Source organism: Pogona vitticeps, chromosome 2, assembly GCF_051106095.1.
Source record: "Pogona vitticeps strain Pit_001003342236 chromosome 2, PviZW2.1, whole genome shotgun sequence".
In the NCBI taxonomy this organism is placed as follows: domain Eukaryota; kingdom Metazoa; phylum Chordata; class Lepidosauria; order Squamata; family Agamidae; genus Pogona; species Pogona vitticeps.
This window is the reverse complement of record NC_135784.1, coordinates 135,397,261-135,419,919: the sequence shown is the minus strand read 5'-3', so window position 1 is coordinate 135,419,919 and position 22,659 is coordinate 135,397,261. Positions and strand designations below refer to the sequence as shown.

The window sequence follows — 22,659 nt, the reverse complement described above, 5'->3', positions numbered from 1 at the left end:
CATATCTAGAGGGGGGCACGATCCAGCTAAATCAGGGGCCCTGTAATGGTTCCTTGGTGAACAGCAGCTGGGGCACCCGTGCCTGCCTGCTACAGAGCTCACAAAGCTGTTCCACGCCATTGAACAGGAATAGAAGGGCACTAGGACCCGGGGAGAGTAGGGAAGCCGCTTTGAAGGGCCACGTGGGCGCGACAACCGGAGCTCCCGATGGAATCGGAACAGCAGCCAGCGGCGGGCCGACGTTTGCTCAGGTAATGGGGGTGGCGGGGGAGGAGGGGGCAGAGGGATTGGTGAACGGGTTTAAAGGGGCCACGCCGTGCTCGCTTGGGGTTCTTATCTCTTCCCCCCTCCCCGAGAGTGGGCGAGCTCATTCACGCGCCGACCCGGATAGATTGAGTTGATGCCGGAAGTGCTTATTGGAAAAGTTGCTGCTGCGCCGGGGAAACCTGGGCAGGAGCAGGAAGGTGGGTTTTGTTGTACTTCCCGCGTAGGCGACACTGCACGATGGCCCCTGAGTGCACTCTAATGGCCTGTTGATGGCGTTGGCCCTCGGAGTAGGCATCTCTGGGTGTCTTTTCCCTTGCATAAATCCTGACCGTTGGCCCTGTTGGTTGTTGTGACTTATGGGACTTGTAGTAGCGCGCATCTGGAAAGCATCCTGTCCCGATTGACACCCTAGTCCGTGTGCATCTCTAATGCTGAGAACCTGAGATTACTGTTTCAGGAAGTCCACTTAAACTTACATGGCAAAGGAAGGCCTCAGACCTCTGAGGCTCTAATTAGCGGTGGAAGGGTATGAGGATCCTTCATGAAATCCATAAATTCTGCCTCTTGGAATAAGAAAACTAGAAGTAGCCCTGTGCTTCATGCTTGAAAGCAAACTTTGAAATTAGGTTGGGTCGCTGAAGCCTGAGGAAGAGGCAGTGTCGTGTTGCGGATAGAGTGTGGTGGGTTTTCTCAAGAGTCGTCGTCGTTTAGTCGTTGTGTCCGACTCTTCGTGACCCCATGGACCAGAGCACGCCAGGCCCTCCTGTCTTCCACTGCCTCCTGGAGTTGGGTCAAATTCATGTTGGTCGCTTCGATGACACTGTCCAACCATCTCGTCCTCTGTTGTCCCCTTCTCCTCTTGCCTCCACACTTTCCCAACATCAGGGTCTTTTCCAGGGAGTCTTCTCTTCTCATGAGATGGCCAAAGTATTGGAGCCTCAGCTTCAGGATCTGTCCTTCCAGTGAGCACTCAGGGTTGATTTCCTTCAGAATGGATAGGTTTGTTCTCCTTGCAGTCCAGGGGACTCTCAAGAGCCTCCTCCAGCACCACAATTCAAAGGCATCAATTCTTCGGCGGTCTGCTTTCTTTATGGTCCAGCTCTCACTTCCATGCGTCACTACAGGAAAAACCATAGCTTTGAATGTCCTTTTGGCTTTGGCCCAACCACTTCATTAGCTCTGGAGCTACTTGTACTTGTCCTCCGCTCTTCCTCAGTTCTCAAGAGACCTAGATTCAAACCCTGATCACACTGTGGGAACTGAGTGGGAAGAAGATAGCGATAAACCACTCATTGAACATCACATAGGTCTCACAGACCTTATTAGGCTTACCATATATTGGAAATAACATCATGACATGTAACAAAAAGTTACACACAAGGCAAGCTTTTGAGTGCTCTAGAACTCATCAGCCAAAGATGACATTAAACATGGGTGTATAATAAATAGAAGAATTGTTCAGAGAGTTGCAATAGAAAGTCAATTTGACACTGTCTCCAGTCATTCTAGGACAGTGCCCAGGCACTATAACTCCTGCCACCCTGGCTATCAATATCATAATTATAAAAAAAGATTATTTTAATTTCTGAAGTTGAAATTATCTATGATTGCTAGTCCTTTTAGCCATATGTTATCTCCAGTTATCAGAGGCATTTTAATCTCAGATATTCGTTGCTAGATACAGCAGCAGGAGAGGGCTATTGCCCCATGGCCTATTTGTCGATTTTCCAGAGTTAATCACCATTATACTGATCCAATACAACCCTTCCCAAGTCCTTATGTTGACAAGCTAGGCTCTGAGTGAGTTTGTGTGTGTATATGTGATTGCTTGTTTCCCTTGCAGCCCAGCAGAATTACTGGCAGCCCGTACACGGGATCACAGAGTTCCTCAGCGCTCCCATGGTCAGAAGGATTTCATCCCTGATGGGTCAGAAGAACAAGAGGAGAGGCTGCGCCAGTGTCGGGAAGAGCACTGGCAGCTTCTGGAAGAGGAGCGTGTGGAGCGGCTGTATGTATCGGTAGAAGCAATGCAGATGTTTGCCTTGTGTAGTCCTTGGCCTGCTCAGTTTAGAAGAAGTCATCTAGTAGTGCTGGAGGAAAACCACAGCCATCCTTTTCATTAGTGTGAGTGACCCAGTTGCCTCCAATGGGAGGGTGCTGGGAGTGGAAAATATGCAGCTATCTACCCCACCCAAGCACCTGCCTTTGCTCCACATGGCTTTCCAGAATAGGTAATTTCAGTGCCAGGGATGCCAGCTACCACCTCATCCACCTCCTCGGTCCCAAAGAAGAGGAAGAAGGTGGTCATCACTGTATTCCCAGCCTCCTTAGATGAAGGCTCTACAGTACAGAGCCAGCTCTTGCTACATTCATTTCAACATCTGGCTCCTTGGAACCAGCTGGTGGGGTGGTTGGAATTGACCATGTACAGATGGTTTATTCAGTGTATACCTCCCATTGTGCCTGACTCTAAGGACTCCATTAGAGCCCAGGAGTATTCTGAATGTAGAAAGAACACCATGGGCTAGAACTAAAGGTGGTGGTAGTGCAGCTGCTGCAGTAGGGTCTGCTGTCTCCTCCTCTTCATCTTCATCCCAGTGGGGGTGGTGGTATGTGGGTGCTCTGGAAAACTTTCTTGTAGCCACTCAGAGTGGTCGCATAGACCAGATGGGCCGGATACAAATCAAATAAATAAATAAATATAGTCTCTCTGATTCACTGCCATTTTCAAGCCCACTAATTGAGAGCTTTAGATCTTTGAACTGCAGAGCTGGAAGGGGCCTTATGGATCATCAACTCCAGCCCGTGCCAAGGTGGCACAGTGGGGGAATTGAACTCCCAAGCTCTGCGTCCACAGTCAGAGACTTAAGCCACTGAGCTATCCAGCAGGGATGCTTGAGCTATGTTTACAGTGATACAGTATAACTAAACCTGAGCTCTATGATGGGGCTGCAAAGAGAAGCATGAATTTCTGTAATGGTGTGTCCTGCCACAGATGCAACCTCTGTTGTTAGATCTACTGTTATGTCTGTCTTAAGGTTGTGCCATATTCATACAAAAATGGCTTCTGGAAAAAAATGCACCTTTTACATTTTCTACTTGGTGTGGCAGTTTAGGCTGGATGCAGAAATGGTAGGAGGCCTGTTTTAGGATTTCACATGGAAAGCATTGCTCCTTGATGTGTTTTCAGAGGGTTTGAGAACCTTGGGCTTCCAGCTAAGATTAAAATAGTTTCTAAGTCTTTTTTAATTTAAGGGAACAAAATCTGTTTGAGGATACTTCAGTGATGCAAACTTAAAACTTCTTTTAAAACTTCTTTTGTAGGGGAAGTCTGGTGAAAGCTGAATGGAAGCCTAAGGATGGCATTGTGGAGCTGAAATCTCCTGCTGTGAGCATCACTGTCTCCCCACCCCACCCCCAAGTCCATTTTTGGCATAGCCTTGTAATCACTGCATAGAATTTGTTAGTTGGAGCTGCAACCAAAGACTTGTTCCACATTGGAAAAAAAAGACCCTGTTGAATTTCTGGGGCTTGTCTAGCATGACTTAGGATGAGATCAGACTGTGAGAAAGGATTGTGTCTGCTTGCTTTGCCAGGAGCAGTCTCCCTTAAAAGCGACCCTTCTGTCTGTCTGGGAATCACTCCAACCTGCCCTCCACAAAAGTAGCCCTGCTGTTGGACCAAAAAGGTTCATCTTGAGCAGGCATCAGGGACAGATTGGAGTACTGTTGCCCATATGTCACAAGACTGCCAAGAAATAGCTCACACTAGATTGTGCCACAAGTGGTCCAGAATGTGAGTTTATAACTTTTCAGAGTGCTGCTTCTCCAGATGGGGCAGCCCAGGGGAGTGCTCAAATCATTGGGGGAGGGGAGAGTGAGGGAAGGTTTAAATGAAACCCACAAGCCCCATCCCTGAGTCCTTCCAACATAAGCTGAATCATGTCCCTTCCTCAACATTAAAAAAAATAAATCTTAATGTCTAGCTGGGAAACCGGATTGTCCCCCTCAATTTGTCACAAAGTCTTATGGGGGGGGGGTTGTAGAGAACTAGATGGGGAAGCTGACGATTGAGAGAATTCTGCCTCTTATAGTTTTCTGAAATGCTTTCTAACGGGGCCCTTCACAAAAATTGGTCCTCACTAGCTCCCTAAACCCCTGCTAGGACGGTCCTGGACCAAAAGACTAGGTTCTCCTTTCAAGGGTCACTCCAAGTCTGATGAAAAGGCCGTGATCTCCTTCAAGGTGGGAGGCAACCTGGGAAAAGATCCAGGCTTTCTGAGCGTGTTCTTATTTTTTCAAGGGCTAGAATGTGTGTCTTCCTCAGAGTAATCCTAGTAACCTCTTTTTGTTGATGGCATTGGCAGGGAAAATTCTGGCACACCATGGGCTTTGCAAAACATGGAAAGCAATGCCTGCTTCCAGAAGAAGCCCTGTATCTCCTGGAATGTGTAAGTAGATCATGCTTGGAGGAATGTGATACTATGTGTATGCATTTAAGTGTTGAACAGGATCTTCTTAGCAACAGATTCTCCTTCTCCTTTGTCCTGGAGCAACCTACAGAAAAGCTGAAAACTCTATGAAACCACCAGCCACAAAATGAATTAGGTAAATTTAGTAAATATCCAGAATCATCTGGAGCACAGGATTAGAATAATGAGGAGTGTGACAGCCCAGTGCGTGCATATGCATAATTGTGCTGAGCTAAGAGGAGCCAGCTTCATTTGCCAGTCCATGTGTTATATAAGAGCCAAAAGAGAAAGATGTTGGCTTGGCACATTCAGAAAACAGTAATTGTGTTTTTAATGGTATCTAAAGACAGAGATGGGAATGGGTAGTCTTTGACATGTTGTTCTGTAGCAATTCCCATCATTTTTTAAATTCTCGGCTGTGCTGGCTGGTGGGAGCCACATTAGCAGCACTGCATTTGCCAACCTCACCTTAAAAAGAGAGCAATCTGTATAATGCAACTCAGCCTTTCCCAATCTGGCATCCTCCAGGCCTGTTTGATTACAAGTCCCAGAAGCTACCAGACAGAATAGCCAAACAGCTGGAAGGTTCCAGGAGATAGCATTAAAAGCATCTAAACCAGTGGTTCCCAACCTTGGGTTCCCAAATATTCTTGGACTACAGCTCCCAGAAAAGCTAAACCGCAGGAGCCTGTGCTGCAGGGTCAGAAGATCAAGCAGCCATAAGATCGAATCCACGCGATGGAGTGAGCGCCCGTCACTTGTCCTAGCTCCCGCCAACCTAGCGGTTTGAAAGCATGCAAATGCAAGTAGATAAATAGGGACCACCTCTGTGGGAAGGTAACAGTGTTCTATGTCTAAGTCGCACTGGCCATGTGACCACGGAAGATTGTCCTTGGACAAACGCTGGCTCTATGGCTTGGAAACGGGGATGAGCACCGCCCCCTAGAGTCGAACACGACTGGACAAAAATTGTCAAGGGGAACCTTTACCTTTACAGCTCCCAGAAATCCTGACTGGCACAGCTAGAGTTTAAGGCTTCTGGGAGTTTTAATCCAAGAACATCTGGGCACCCAAGGTTGGGAACCAAGTCCTTAGCCACTTGTTCTACTCTTTTCTTCTGTGTCTTGTTCTTGATCTTGTTTATTCTACTTAGGGCAGCTCCACATTTTATGTAGGAAATGTGTTTGTTTCATAATTCACAAACTTCCTGCAGAAAAAAAAAACACATGAAGTGTTGGTGACTCACATGTGCGTATGAATCTTTAAACACCTTTGTACATGTGTTCAGATTGGGCTAGGTCACCAAACATCCTTTTGATAGAATTCCTACAGTATTTGGTACAAGTGAATCCCAACCTGTATAAACATCCTGATGCTCCACAGCAGTACCAAGTCATGTGTGTTAATGCCATAAACATCCAAGATGGCAGGTGAAAATAAACATCTGCATAGAAGCTATGAGTTGAAGTGAACATGAGGTGACACTGGTTGGCTCATGACACTATAGGAAAGGATGGGATGTGGTCCCTGTAGAATTGACGCTGGACATGTTTTAAGCCCTAAATGTTGAACTTCTGTCTTATAGGGATCTATTCAGCTGTTCTACAAAGGCCTTCCTTTATCAGTCCAGGATGCATATGAGAATCTTCTGCCCTTGAAGTTAGTGAGCTTGCTGAAGTATCAGGTATGTTTTTTGATATGGGTGGAGCTGCAGTTAATGTGGATGATGGGAATTTAGAGGTAATCTGCCACTCCCCAGGACCCATGACAACAAATACTGGAGTCCTGAAGCAAGCACAGAATTAAAATTCTGGGCCCGAGCATGCTGGGTAAGAGAAACATTGTAATCCTCTGGTACCTGGTTTCTTGCTCCCCTGTAATTGTGCCAATTGCAAAGAAAATTAGGACAGTATAATTGGCAAATACAATTATGGAGGCATGAAAGGATGTGTGCAGATTTACCACAAGAGTTTGAGGCTTGACTGCTTATTAAATAATGGTGGTAGCATCCTAGATTTTAGGTGAACCTAAACAACTTTTCTGTTGCCAGCCCAGGCATACTTTACAAAGAATGCAGCAATCTCACTTTAAGTATGTCTTGATGGTATTTGAGCACACTGAACAGGATTGGATGGGAGTCAATATACTCATGACAAACCTACTTTTGTCACTTACTACTCAGTTTCTTCTCACCTTTGAGGCATCACAGTGGGCACTTGCCTTGTGTGTGCTTCGGACTGCAAGACCTTGTGGTACCATTTTCTGACCAAATGTGGCCTACTAGCCAGTGTGTAGAAATTGGATCAAGGAATTCATAGTTGTCCCAGTTTGTCCATAGACTTGTTGGTTGACCTAAGATAAATGGATTACAAGCAACTAGCTATTTACTGTAGTTATATACAGGCTTCTTGCTATCTCGCTTTTTGTTCTCCATAAGGGGAGATTAACGTCTGTGTAATTAGAGGAATATGGTGGTATAAGGGCTCTTTAGTTAAATGTGTACATTCTTTAGTTGGGTGAACAATGACTGTACTGACTGAGGAGAAGGAGCATCTCTGGCTCTTGAAAGTGCATCGTGTGTCACACTAAAGCTTTGAAACCCCAAATGCTTATAGCAGAATCCCGTATGTGCCTAGTCATAACTAAGTACCACTGAGTTCAGTGTGCCTTACTCCAGGGCAAGTGAGTGTAGGGTTGCATCCTTATCATGATGTGCCCTGTGAAGGATGCAAAGCAAAATCAGGCAGAATGACTTCGTAGCTATTAGGAAAACATCTTTTAAAATGTGTTTTGCCTGGGAAACATGTTATCTAGGGATGTGGGTCTGTTACAGATGCCTATGGCAGAGAACTGGGATCATCAGCACCATCTTCCTGTGGGCTCACAGGGTAGAGAAGATACATATGCCTTTGGGGAATGCAGAGCAGTTCAGTGGTTGGCCCTCTTGGTGTTGTTAGACTCCACATTCTGGCCAGCATAGGAGGTGGTGAAGCATGATGGGAGTTGTATCCCTACAACGTCTGAAGGGCCACAGGTTCCCAAAGCTTTGATGCCACTTGTGATGTAAATTTCACTCGGAGATAATGTTGAACCTAGTTTGGTTGTGTGATCCTGAGACTGCTGTTCTTTCTGATATGATCACTTTCTCCCCTATTTGAAGGTTTTCAGCCACTTGAAGAGACTGGGGTACATTGTTTTAAGATTCCATCCCAGGTAATTGTCGGACATTAGCCCCCCCTTTCTGACCCCCTCCTCCAGGTTTTCTCCTAGGCATCCCCATAACTTTGCATGTTTGCAGATTTTTTTCGCTCTTACCACAACTGCCTCTTAAGATTAATGCACTCTTTCCTGTCCTTTGGGTTTAGATCTGTGGATGCCCTTTGCCTCCCATCTCTTCCTTTGATTTCAAGTGGGCCTGTGGATTAATGAGCCAAAGAGATAATATCTAGATGGAAGAAGAGTTTTTACTTTTCAGGGTCAAATTAGACAAAATGCTGAAGTATGTAGATAAAAGCAGTGGTGCTCAAGTGGTAAAAGCTGCCCATTTGTTACCGTGCATGCTCTTCCTCACCTCCGTGTCCTGCATTTAGCCATGCATTGTTTTGTGATTGGTCACTAGAAGGTAAACAAGCTTATGTTGCAAGAGGACTGTAAGGAGGAAAACATGTTAATTGTAGGGAATAAATATTTCCATGAAGGCCTTCGAGAATACAATAAACATTTCCCTTCATGTCTAATTTGATATGCATTTCAGCTTGTGGCTGTTTCATGCCTTTTGCCTCTAGTTTGTAATAGGCTACTCTCATGATACTGCCTTTCCACTCACTTTATCTGGCTTCTTTGCAGCATTGTTCCAACACCTTACGAGAGACAACTGAATCTGAATAGCTGCTACCAAAACACACAGAGAGGTCATCACAAGAGGAAAAGAAGCTCCAGCCCATGGTAAGAAATTATGGGCACTAGGAGAGGAATACCCTTGACAAATGTGTCACTGAGTGCTGAGAAACAGATTGGTTTTATACTTGACTTTGTCACAATGAATGGAAATTTAGTTCAAAAGGTGCAAAAATAAACCTCCTGGAGCATGAGAGGATACCTCTAAAAAGTAATTAATTTAAGTCCTGACTCTGTCACCCACAGCAGTTAGTTATCCTTATTGGTTACATTCTTTAAAATGCAACTTTACTTTTCAGTCTTTCAAAAGCATCTAAAAGAGCCTCCTTATTACTTTTTTAAAAATAAAAAGTGAATTAGACAAAATGCTGAAGTATGTAGTTAAAGGCAGTGCTCCCTTAAGTGGGAAAAGCTGCCCATTTGTTACAGTGCATGCCAGTTCGAGATTACTTTTTTAAAAATAAAAAGTGCCCCCTTATTACTTTTTTTTAAAATAAAAAGTGAATGCTACAAGCTGCTCTCCTGTGATACAAGACACACACTCCTCCCATCCACCTTGTTGCCTTGGATTCCACAAGAGAGTATTTCTTCCACGTCAGGTAGTGACACAGGCCAGTGGTTGGACCACATGATGTTCCTCCTTCATCCAGGGTTATGCCTCTGTAACTACAACTGTTACTAAAAAGTTACACTTACATGGCAAGAAAAGTGACATTATCCCTCCTAAAGTTACAGCTTCAGTGTAATTTAGCTGTACTTTTGTTAACAAGAAAATGAGTTAATTAGAAGTAATTATTTGTAGTTCGTTACTTCCTAACTCTGAAATAAATAGTTTCCTGCCTCAGATAGCTTGACTTATACATCAAACATTACTGGAGCTCTTCAAACAGTATGTTCTTCTTATTGTGTGGCAGTAAAAGATAATTCAGTAAAGGATACTCATATCTATATCCTCTTCTGCTGGGTTAGGTTGGAAGACGAGAAGTCGAAAGCATCTGAGAAATCTCAGGAATGTAAAGAGTCACCAAAAAAGGCCAGGAGGCATCATGAGAGGGACAGTCGGCCCGCCCCAGAGGGTTCATGCAAGAAGGAAAAAAAGAAGGCTTCGGATCTTAAAGCTGTGGTTCTGGGGCAAACCCCCTCGCCCAGTGTCGCAAAAGGGTGCCATGTCTCTCCGAGTTCTAGCCACGATTTCAAAGAGAGGTCAAGGAAGACCTCATTGGAAAGTTATGATGATGCCCGTCCTTCCCGCTGGGATTTTGCCACAATCATTTTCCCCAATGTAGGTGCTGATTGTCCGCACACCCTTCTGCCCGAGCCTGATAAGAGGCTCCTCCCTGAGAATGTAACGGCCCGGGAAGTTGATGCGGCCCATTGGCGCAGGAGACTTAACCAGAAGCAGGATCGGTTGACCCGCAAGGAGTGGGAAAAGCTGAAGTGGGAGAGCAAGTACAAGGGCAGCGTGAACGAGGATCAGGAAGTCCGAGGCTGTTCCAGCTGGCAAGAATACAAGGCCCTTCTGGAGGAGAGGAGGCAGCGGAAGGAGAGGAGTTGTCCTGCACACCTCTGGGAGCAGGCAGTTACCCCTCTGGTGAAGCCAGGCCGGGATCTTTCAACAGGTATTATAACCTCTAGCTATGGAAGGAGAGCTCCTTTACCCCTTTTGTCCTCTTCTAAATAGACAGGTGATAAAAAAAAGAGTCTGGTACTTTGACCAGAAAGCTCTAAACTGAAAATATATTCCAGTATTATCAGCTGGTGCTCTAAACAGGTTGATTGTAGAACCCCACACGCTGGCTATGGGAGTCTGACTGTTAAAAAAGTAATTTATTTTACTACTGCTAGAATCACTCTGATACTATCTGCATTCAGGAAGGCTAAATAAAATATAGTGGGAGAGCACCCATTTTAGTGAGATGATCTCAGGTGTTCTCTTTTTTTTTGGGGGGGGGGGGAACCAAACTAATCCTGTTTGGAACCTGAGAGAGATTCACTCAAGATACCCTGTCTGGTATCCTGTTAGCGATTTATGTATGCATAAGTTAAATTGACTCACTCACTGCAATAAATTGCCACTAAAAGGATGCTGGTCCTGTTACAAGGTGCACAGCCAGTTGTCCAACTGGTGTGTGCCTAGGAAGAGGACCGTTCTTTGTCATGTAGCAATTGTTTGCTGTGGTGAGTTACACAATTTAAAATAATGCAACATAAATTGCTAAAGGATCCTGGCCTCTTTAGCAAAAATAGACCTTTTGTTTGTTTTAAAATATGTGTATCTGTCACTCTTTAGTCAGTTTCATTTTGGGATGATTTACACTCAAAACATAACAACTCAACTAAAGCAGCATAAAAATAGCAATTTTAGCACCAGGCTGAGACTTGCATATGTCTCCCATGTACTGTATTCTGTTTTCTTCTGCTCCTGCTCTTCATTGAGGTATTGAGTTCAGTAACCCAGGTGAGGAATCTGCTCTTTCTCTGTTATGAAATATTCCATTTTCAGTAGTGGAAAAATGACTGTATCTTACAGTTGACATAGAGGCTTGAGGGAAGTTGTATTGACACTAAGCACAAATGGGGAATGAGTGGCAGAGATAAGGGTGATTGCAGTAAGGAAAGACCTTTGATATGCGGCATAAATTACAAGTTTTATATGGATGGCTCTTGTGTTTGCCTTACAACCAATAATAACAATTGTTAAAAGAGAGGGCAAGGTAAGCATATGGGGCAGTATTCTCTTCATGCCAGCATAATGTAAAGTTACGGTAATGTAAGTTTGACAGGCAGGATGCCTGGTAACAAAAAATTGCACAGGTGAATTGCACATGTATTATTATTATTATTATTATTATTATTATTATTATTATTATTATTATTATTATTATTATTATTATTATTATTATTATTATTATTATTATTATTATTGATGATGATGATGATGATGATGATGATGATGATGATGTGCTCTATACAAGAGCACATTCCAATAGTTGTAAACAGTTAAAATACAACCATAACATAATTACAATATTAAAAACATACAGTAAGACAACAGTCAAAATAACTATACAAACAATGGAATCATTAAAATACAGTAATTCTATCCCAATAATTGTCTATTTCTATGGTCAACCCCTATGGTTCCAGGTTGAACAAGTAGGTTTTTAGATCTCGTTTGAATTTGTCCAACCCTGGTCCCACATGAAGGTATTGTAGAAGGGAATTCCATAATTTTGGGACCAGATGAGAAAATGCTCGAAGTCTGGAGTTAACCACCTTAGTGGACTAGTAAGAGCCCAACATCTGCAGATTGAATCCTCCTATGAGGAATATGCACCCCACAAGTTCCGCTAAATAGCTAGGGCAAGAGAAATGTAATGTTTTAAATCAGGGGTCCCCAATCCCTGGTCCACGACCTAGGCAGAACACAGATCCCTTGCCCCCTCGCGGGCGCTCCCCCTGCGAGCACGATGCGTGCAAGCACGACATGCCCCTGTGAGCGCGACACCCCCCGTGAGCATGACATGCCCCATGTGCGCGTGCATGTGAGTGCGACATGCTCCCCATGAGTGTGTCCCCCCCCTGCAGCCGGTCCATGGTTAGGAAAAGTTTGGGAACCAGTGCTTTAAATGTCAGAACAAGAACCTTATACAGTGGTACCTCAACTTGAGAACGCCGCTACATAAGAACGATTCAAGTTAAGAACGGCTCCATTCATAAAAAGCTGCTTCGACTTGAGAACGGAGCCTCAACTTAAGAACCAAAAGAAGAAAAAACTTTCCTGCCCTTTTTTTGACCTAAGTTCACCTTAGGTCAAAAGAAGAAGAAGAAATTCACCCCCTAGTGAATTGTATTTTAATCGTATTTTAATTGTATTTTAATCATTTTATTTTATTGCATTGAATTTTAATTGTTGTAAGCCGCCCAGAGACCTTTGGGTAGAGTGGGCGGCATATAAATTAAATAAATAAATAAATAAATAAATAGTGGTAGATACGGAGTAACCGGCTTTGCATTAGTTCTAATGGGAACTAATGTTTCGACTTAAGAATAAGAACGAAAAACAGCAGATACAGATTAAATGGTTTTCAGTGAATTCCTATGGGAAATGGTGCTTTGACTTAAGAACATTTCAACTTAAGTACGCAGTCCCAATACGACTTAAGTTCTTAAGTCGAGGTACCACTGTAATGTGTTTTCGATCTGACAGGTAACCAATGCAATGCTCTGTGGTGCTGGGAAATGTGAGAATAGCACAGCAGGTTTAAAACTACTCGTACCATGCTATTATGCACCAAGGTGAGAGGACAAAGTGCAGAAGAAGAGAGCCCAGCTAACAAGCTGTTATTATAATCCAGACTTTCACAAATGAATGAAGCGACAGCTGATCATCCACTAAAACACCAAGCTCCCTAGTCTGAGACAGGGGTCACTGAGCAACCCTGGAGAGAAATAGAGGAAGCAGTCAAAAGACGAGTGGGACAATCTGAGTGAAAGATCAGAACTTCAGTCTTGTCCATATTCAATTTCAAATGGTGAGAGGACATCCACAACTAAGTATTTGACAACCTGTCCAAGAAGTCCAGACCTTATCATTAAGCTCTGAATAAGACTGGTATACTTGGGTATCATCCACATAGATATGATAGTGAAAGCCCTGTTCAGAGATGACAGTGCCCAGGGAAAGTGTGTATAAAGAAAAAAGAATTGGGCCCAATACTGAACCTTGTGGAACACCAACAGTGAGAGGGAAAGGTTGAGAGGTTTTGGTATCCAACAATACTGAAAACGAACGATTTGACAAGTAAGAAGGGAACGAAGAGCTAGCCCTTCCAGAGATTCCCAAAGAAGCCGATCTTGTCAAAAGTATTTGATGGTCAAGTGTGTCAAATGCTACTGACAAATCAAGCAGCACTAACACCGATGAATGATGTTGAGCCTTGGCCGACAAGATATCATTCAAGACTCGGGAAAATACAGTCTCCGTTGAATGCCCAGCCCAAAATCCAGATTGAAATGGATCAATGGTATTCTGACAGGCTAAATAGGGAGTCCATTGAGAAAGAACAATCCTCTATAAGTTTAGATAGAAAAGGAAGAAGAGGACCAGGTCGATAGTTAGCATAAGCAGAAGGATTGAGGGAAGGTTTTTTCCAAGAAGGGGCGAACAAAGGCACACTTGAAAGAACTTGGAAATCTGCCAGTAGAAAATGAACAATTTGCTAAACTAGTCAGAAGTGGCAGAAGAGAAGGACCTATAACGGAACAAAGAAAAGAGGGGAAGGGATCACTTGGTGCAGTGGTTAATGGAAAAGCAGCTAGAGTTACAGAAACGTCCTCCTCTGATACCCAGAAGAACTCGAACTGGTTTCCTGCGGATCGAGAGGAAAAAGGACAAGGTGGAAGGGAATCTGTCAGAAAGGTTGAACAGATATTTTGGGTTTTCTGAAAGAAGCAATTAGCTAGCACATCAACTGACGGAGAGAGAGCTATCTACAATTGTGTCAGGCAGTCTTGGGGCCCATAGATTCCTAAAGGTATTAAATAACTGTTTTGGATTATGTGCCTGAGCTGTAATAGTAGACTGATAGAAGGTCTGCTTAGATTTATCTAAATTTAAAAAATACCTTCACAGTGCTAATTTTAAAAGATAATGAGAGTGCTCTGATGGTGCATGCTTCCACTGTTGTTCTAACCAATGAAGGGAGGATCGCTCACTTTTAAGCTCCTGAGTTAGCCAAGGCTGAGCAGGGCAGACAGCTGTCTCTCTTGGCAAACAGAGGGGTCTACCTGCTCCAATGCCTCACTCATGACTAATTGAAACGCATTAGCTAGTTCATCTACTGAGCTAGACTGTAAGTTATCATCTAAATACATAAGCTCTGGTCTTGACCAATCTGAAAATGGCAGTAAGATCCCCTGGTTCAGAACCGCTGTAAAGTTACTAAAGGAAACCTTAGACAAGTTCCTCATTGTAACCTTCTGAGTAGGCAAGGTAGTGGGGAGAGGAAATATACAAGAATTATGCAGAAAAAAAGTGGTCAGATAAGCCATTATCTAAAATAGAAGCTGAAGAGAATTCTAACTCCTTATAGATAAACCAATCTAAGGTTCTACCTCCAACATGAGTAGGAGGAGATGACAATACAGTCAAGTTGTGCATATTCAATACAGAAGAAAAATCCTCCCACAATTTAGATTCTTGATGGATATTAAAATCTCCAGCAATTATACAAGGCAACTCTGTAACAAAAAAACCAGACAACTAGGTGGAGAATTCCTCTAAGAAGTCTGTTTCCAAGGTTGAGGGAGGGGGCGATAAATACATGCTAGTCTCACCGCAAGACAAATGATTGATGGATGGATTGGATGGATTTGATTTGATTTTATATATTGTTCCATTAGTGCACACCCTATTCTGTGTGGTTTACAAGTTAAAATTTGCACATCCTGGAGACTCCACATGGCAATACAATATGGTGATTTTTTTAAAAAAATCATTAAATAGAAAAGAAAAAATGATAATATAAAAATAAAATATGAATATTAACAGCATCCATAAGACACAGTTATCATGCCCATATCCGAAACACAATTGATTGTGCAGTGTGGTGGTGGAAGCACTTCAGGGATCACACTCCTGCCTCAGCTATTACACGACAACCACATGCACAGTCGCAAGTTGCATGCATGTAGTTGTGCAACAGGATTTTGGCAGCTTTTTTTTTTTGCAAAGCATAAGAGTGTAGAATTAGCCTATCTCAGCAACCCCATCCCTACTTCTCTTTGATTCTCATGTATACATGAGAATCTTTAAGCAACATACAACATCTTTTGAGCAGGCATACGAGCAGGCACCATACATCTTTTTCTGATCTTTCTATGTGCATCTCCAAATCTATTCCAAAGCATGTTCCAGCATTTGGGAAGAAGATTTGCCAGGGTGTGAAAAACAAGGAAGACTCTGCTGTGTCCTTGGTGTCCAATCAGCTGATAAATGCGCACCATTGGATACAGCCCTGTGACAATGTCTGAGTATCTTTTCATTCAGAAACGCAATTGATCTGGGTTGTGCATGGCATTGGAAAAGACAAGTGATGATGATATGTATGTTTGTATGTTTGTACCATTTTCATTTGCCTTTTTAAAAAATGTCTTCCACACTCAAATTACCTCTAGATTTTTTTTTCTTCTTTTTAGAGGCAATTCTATGAGCCAACAGGTATTTTCACCTCCTGTTTATGTATTTCAGAATCCCTGCATAATCCAGGTATTTTAAATGGAACACAACCGTGAGCCTTAAAATGGCGGATGCATACTTGTGCACTTTCTTTTGAATATGCCATTCTCATTTTATTGACACATATTTTCAGTTCTGTATGCAAATAAATTTTAAATGCTTTTCTTTGCAGGTTTTCTAGTCAGAGGTAGAAGAAGATTCATATAGAGTATTTGAAGGTTGTGTGTGGGGGGGCGGGGAGGGAGAGAGAGAGAATGATCAGAATGCCTGAATAGCAGGTTAGTCAGAGCAGATAAGTTCCATGAAGGCCATGCACTCCAATCTAAATCTCTCCTGTTTTTGCACATCAGCCAATGTCCTTCAACAGATCAGTGTGTTCCAGCCCTCCCACATCCTAGATGAGGCATTTCGGTAAGTATCAAGTCTGAAAGCTGGTTGAATGCTTCTAATCTCCCTCCATGGTCCCAAGCTTTCATAAATGTCAGTATATACCTTGTGTATTTGCTCCACTTTTTGTTTCAAATATTCATAAACTAGAGCAGTATTTACAGAAAGAAGAAAAAGACCAAAAAGATACATCAGAGAGATACTTAACTGAAAGCCTCATGCTGACTTGAGTATTCTGGGAATTATAGTCAGTCCTCAAAAATCGTTTTTCTTATCTCACCATGGGAATGGCCCAGATGGTCAGCAAAATAGTTTAAATTCCCAACTAGTTCCCAAGGCACCTCGAACTGTAACTAATTTGTCTTCGTGGGCAAAATATAATGTCCCTTAATGCAGGGGTCCCCAACCCCCGGTCCAGTACCAGGCCATGGCCTTGACAGATCTCCCACCCACCCCCGCATGCACTCTTCCCCCCGCATGCACGCACAGCCTGCCCACACGCACGGACAGGTGCCTTACCCTCCCACGCATACGCGTGAGCACACCCTGCCCACCTGTGAGTACGCATGTGTGAATGTGCACCCTGCCCACCTGTGAGCGTGGGGGTCATCCCCCCACGCACAGACCCCACCCCCCCAAAGGTCTGCGATTTGGAAAAGGTTGGGGACCACTGTCTTAATGAATCTTTCATCCTGCCTTTCCTGTTTTCCCATGATTTTGGGGTTGATCGCAGTTGTAAAGTGGCAATTTATTTGGTGCCCTTTAATTTTTCCAGTGCACAAATCCTTCCTGGAATAGTCTTCCATCTACGTGTCAGGTGGTACAGAGCCCAAGGCTCTTTAAAAGCTAAGTCATTGAGCTTGTGGTTCTACTTCTAATGAGGAAGCTCATCATTTTGGTGTGAGTAAATGTACAGCTCAAGATAGAGATTTGCTTGGCCTTTTTTGTCATTCTAGAGAAGGAGTTTCATCAGTATGATAATTAGAGAGGTAGAATTAGGAGTTTAGAGTCCCACAGAATCCTAGCTGCCTCTTTAAAAGCATCCTATATAGTTGTGAAAGCAATCAAGAAACATCTTTTTAGAACGTTTGAAGTATCAAAATCTGCAAGGGATCCAAATTTGAATTCTAATAACCAGAGATTTGGGCATTGTGCTAAGTTCCTTGTCTGTATCATTATGCCACTTTTCAGTGTTCCCTTGCTGTGCCCAAATGGGCATTGATCTAATTTCACTCTACATCCTGTAAAATATGTTGTATTTCAAGATACAGTGGTGCCTCGCTTGATGAGGATAATCCATTCCAGTGAAATTGCTGTAGAGCAAAATCCTTGTCAAGTGAAATAAAAAAGCGCATTGAAACGCATTGAAAACCGCTTAATGCCTTCCAATGGGCTAAATACCTCAGCGTTCAGCGAAGATCCTCCATAGGGCGGCCATTTTCCAATGCCTGTGCAGCGAAAAATCCATCCTAAAGCACAGCAAGGAGCCATTTTACACAGCAGGCGGCCATTTTGAAACCCGACGATCAGCTGTTTTGATTGTTGTAATGCGAAGAATCGGTTCGCGAAGCTGGGAACCGATAGTCAGTAAACGAATTTCACCCATTAAAACCTCATCGTCAAGCGGATTCATTGTGTAACAAGGTAATCAATTGTTAAGCGAGGCACCACTGTACACTTTCCTTCCTATGCCATGCATTTGGGGATGCGGGGAAACCTTCATGCCTTGGTATTGAGCTTCAATTTTTTTCAACAGTCTGCAAAACAATTCCAGAGACCCGCAGATAGATTTTGATGTTTATCAAGCAGACATGGCTTCCAGCTTTAAGAAGAATGACCCCGGGAAGCCTTATGTCCGGATATGTGTTCGGAGGTACTACACACTTGTGAAATTATTAGTGGAGCCATTGCTTACATCGAAAATAAGAGTTGTGTCTCACTTTTGGTGGTTGTGTTCTCTGTAGATTTTTAGAATACTTAAAAACCAGCTGCTTTAAGTCCTTGAGGTTACGCTGGGAGAGAGCTGGTAAGAGCTCTACCATAACCCATTAGCAAACAGTGCCTGTATTCAGTCAGAAGATCCCCCTGGCCTTGGGATATGCTTTTGTGTGCATTGATACACACATACACACACATTTGACTCTGTTGCAGACTGATATGGGAGTTGGTGGAATAGAGGAAAGAAACACACAAATTACTGTATTGTTAGTTACACTCCTTGATAAAAGGCAAAGACATGGCTAGCTATGGGGACTGTGCAAAAACCGGCAGGTCCTGTGAGAATCCTTTCTGGTGATGACCCCAGCACTCAACTTTCTGACTTTCTCATAATATTGGCCACAATGCTCGAGCTGGCAGTGCCTACACCAGCCTTGCCCAAACCGGTGCCCTCCACGTCTTTTGGATTACATTTCCCTCTCACCATCGACCATGGGCAATTTTGGCTAGGACTGATGGGGTGCAGTTCAAAAAATCTAGAGGGTATTGGGTTGAGGAGATTTGCCTGCAAAGTTGTTCCAGTAATCTCTCTAACTGAGATGACATGCACTCCTTCCTTTTCCCCCTCCAAAAGAATTATTGTTTTAATGATTGATTTAAATTATAAATCAATCAATTTATGGTGCAATATCCACTCTCTGGGCAGTTAACGAAAATGTCCAGAATCTTGCATATGTGTTATCTTTATGTCTCACTGTTCTTTCAAAACTTGGACTCAGGTGAGTTCACGGTATGTCATAAGACAAGCTAGATTGTGGGGAGTACAAATGTCCTGAGTCCTGCTCACCAGATATATTAGCCCAAGATGTGTGGGTTGTGGTTTTTTGGGTTTTTTGAACGAACTCTAGGCATCTGATTGTGGAGCCAGAGGTCAGGAGTTTGATTCCCCACTGTGCCTCCTGCAAGTAGAGCCAGCCTGTGTTGGTCTTGGGCGGAGCTGCACAGGAGCCATAAGGCAGAATTGTCTTGAAGGTACATGTTGCATGCATGCATATAATGCTCCTCTCCATTTTGTTCTTTGTAGGTTTGATGAGCAGATCCCATCCCTAAGGGTTTTGAAACAACTTGCCTATCAAAGTGGAGATGTCCCAGTGGTCTTTGCACTAGTAGACAACGGAGACATTGCATTTTACTCTTTTAAGGATTTCAAGCTGCCGGTTGATATTTATCTCTGATATTGTTTTCTGGGGAAGCTTGTGTGTGTATACAGTGGTACTCAGGACTTCCAAGTTGTTCACCATGAGACTGTATTGAATTTCTGACCACCAGCACTGTGTCCCCAAAGGATGCAAATTCTATGGAGCAAGAACCTGTCATTCCCAAAGATGAATAGCAGTTTGAAGAAAATCTTGTCTTGACACTCAACTTTTGTTTTTTGTTTTTTTTTAACCCATCACCACCCAATTACCTCTTCCAATACATCTCCAGGACAGGGGTGAGATTCATGCAAGCCCAATACAATCCCTGCCCCCAGCACCTATTTGCAGCCCTGGCCTCTTCCATACACACACTCCTTTGGTCAACAATGGAAACTCTCTGTCCCAAAAACCTCCAGGAGCTGCAGTTTTCCTTGAAAAGCAAAGCACGTGGCCTTGCTTTAGTATATGCATGTTTCTGTTAATTATTTCAACACTGGTCATCTTTGGCTTTGTAAAAATTAGGAAAATGTGCATTTTTTTGAAGGTGTAGTCCATAGCTGGTTCCTAAAGGGGTAAAATGAGCTTGCCGTCCTCCCCACAGCTTGCCAAGCACTGCTTGATTTTAGTGCTTTTGCTGATTGGAGCTTGAGGAGTTTTTTTTGGGGGGGGGTGATGGCATCATATTCTTCCCCACACTCGCAAATTTGCTAACTGGCATGGGCACTGACTACGGGGTTCTGAGAATTATAGTCCAAAAAGAACACACACAGACCTGCCAAGTTTTACTTAAAACTTAACTGGTGCTTGGGTAGAGGTTCCATCATGAATTCAGACACCAGCTCCATAGTTTGGCATATGTCAACACTAGAACCTGACTTTAGTTATTAGTGGCTCCCAAGTGTTAGCAGCAGAGAAGAAATGATCCATGATTGAATGCTGATCTTTTCTAGTCTCAGAGTGCAGCAAGAGGGTAACTGAAGAGTTCCCTGTAGCTGGGCGCATGGTTCCCACATCAGGTGCTTTTTCTTCAGTAGAAGTAATCTGGAGAAAATAAAATTGTCAAATGCTGGGATCTTATAAAAATCCATGGAACTGCACAGTGACTTCCTTTGGGGGGTTTTTTTTTGTTTATCTATTTTTAGTTGTCCATCAAATAAGTGAACTCGCAATGACCAGATAGGCGAGGTACAAATAAAAATAAAAATAAATAAATAAGCCCTAAATAATTCAGAGTTTATTTATTTAAGTTGTCATTACTGGACTCTCTTGATCCAGTTGTTTGCAGTATCAACCTTGGATTTGATTTAACAGCTGAAATCCAGTAGTAAAGTGTAACTAAAGCAGGACTATTCAATCCATGGAACTTGAGGAGTTGACTCACTAAATCCCCACTGATTCAATGGGTGTACTCTAATTTTGACCTAGTAGATTCCAGCCAATATGTCCAGCTGGGAATCATGGTCAGAATCACCAAGTTAACCTACAACTGTTGTTGCTACAAACTATGGTGTTTCTCAGATACTAGTGTTCTTTCCTGTGAAATTGGTGCAGTAGTTAGAGTAAGCAGTGTGAACAGGCTCAAAAGAGACTGGCTTTTAAAGTTCTGTTCCCAGGCAGCTTATAAGAGAATTTTTATAAACAAATTTTAGAGGCAGTTTTGTTTTATGAAGTTTTTTTGTTGTTGTTGGAGTGTGTGGAATACTTGAATGTGGATTCTAAAGCAATAAAATACCCTTTGTATATTAGCAGAATGTTATGTTGCCTTCACATTTGTTATGTTTTTTGTTAGGCAGAATGAGTGTTAGCAGTTATATATCACTGTCAATATATGCCTTGGAGCTTTCTTTCTTGATAGTTGTTCACTGAAGGTTGCTGAAGAGTGAGTTGCCAGTTATTTCCCAATGCACTGCAAATTTGCTTGAGCCAAACGGAAACAGGTAAAGCTATTACACATTTAGCAGCTCTGCCCATTTGTGCTCCTGTTCCTTCTTGATCTGAAAGACAAGACATTAGGGGTATGTTCAAAGCTATCCTGGTGCTTCAATATGCATTCTTCTGGGGGAAAATCCAAACATTCTCCAGGTTATGTTGTAAGACAAAAATATATTTGGAAAAAAAATTGAAACAGTGATCATCCTAAAACAACAAGAACATCATCCTATTTCTGTGGTAACCCTCAACATTGGGCATTATCCCTTTCCCTGTACTTTCCACAGCTCCTCCACACCATCCATCTCTGCGTTTTGCCTGCTGAAACTGATTCCTTGCTTCTGTGGCTCTTCTTGGCTGGATAGCTCCGTGGTTTAGGGACCTGGCTGCAGAGCCAGGAATTGGGAGATGGGTTTCCCACTGTGCCTCTTGCAAGGCAATGTAAACTAATGAGCAATACCATGAATAGAGATGCATAATTATATGGTGCTATTATAGCGGCTAAAACACATTCAGATAGTATCCATTTTTGAAATTGCAATCATTTGATTGTATACATTTGAACAGATATGTATACACATCATAAATTAGATGGTACAGCACAGTCCTTTCTTTAGCTTACCTTTTCTGTCCAGTTCCTGCAAGGCAATGCCCACAAGTACAGCCAGCCTGTGTGGCCTTGGGGGCAACCTGCACAATCCTAGGGCACCCCCAGAACAAGGGAGTGGTAAACCATTTCCAAATATTCTCTACCTTAAAACCATGAAAAAAAGGTCACTGTGGCTGAGAATTGACTTGATGGCACATTATTTTATTATGGCTCTTCCGACATGGCTACACCTCTGTTACTTCCTTCTGTTTAAGAGTCTCACATGGAGTAATCTGGTACGGGTGGAGCTCCCTGTTTTATTGCACAAGATTTTACTAGATGACCTTCAGACTTTCAGTAATCTAAATGGGATGCAACTAAAGCAGGTGTCCTTGTAAGCAAGCCATTTCCTGGAGTACACCTAGAGCTAGGGCACCACCTTTAACTGCAGATGCACTCCTAGCCACCACTGAAACCTGGGCATCCAGTGCACCCAAGCTGCAAATCTGGGTTTTCAGGGGTAATATAACCTCATATAATACAGGTTGAATACCTGTTCTCTAGTCTACCTTTTGACTGACCAGGAATCACCTCTTTCTTGCCTGAATTAAACTTCAGTTTGTTCATCCTCATCTAGACCATTACACAGATACTAGGCACTAGTTTACAGGCAGGACACTTCCCTTAGATGTGTGTGTGTGTGTGTGTGAGAGAGAGAGAGCTTAGTGTCATTGGCTTACTG

The 22,659-nt window shown here is 43.0% G+C and overlaps 1 protein-coding gene across 4 annotated transcripts; it reads left to right on the top strand.

The window, feature by feature from the left end:
- The first annotated feature begins 142 nt into the window (after nt 1-142).
- TSEN54 (tRNA splicing endonuclease subunit 54) lies at nt 143-21,144 on the top strand. Of its 4 annotated transcripts, none has more exons than XM_020805117.3 (11): nt 144-251; nt 2,111-2,275; nt 3,592-3,655; nt 4,634-4,717; nt 6,324-6,422; nt 7,899-7,951; nt 8,585-8,683; nt 9,605-10,254; nt 16,226-16,286; nt 18,019-18,135; nt 19,285-21,144. In XM_020805117.3, exons 1-11 carry the CDS (start codon nt 208-210, stop codon nt 19,433-19,435), a joined length of 1,587 nt encoding a protein of 528 aa, XP_020660776.3. In that variant the 5' UTR covers nt 144-207; the 3' UTR covers nt 19,436-21,144. The 4 variants fall into 4 exon arrangements, with proteins under 4 accessions (XP_072846648.2, XP_020660776.3, XP_020660777.3 ...); XM_020805118.3 differs by having other exon boundaries at nt 242-464; XM_072990549.2 differs by lacking the exon at nt 144-251 and adding an exon at nt 327-464 and having other exon boundaries at nt 2,111-2,391.
- The last annotated feature ends 1,515 nt before the right edge of the window (nt 21,145-22,659 follow it).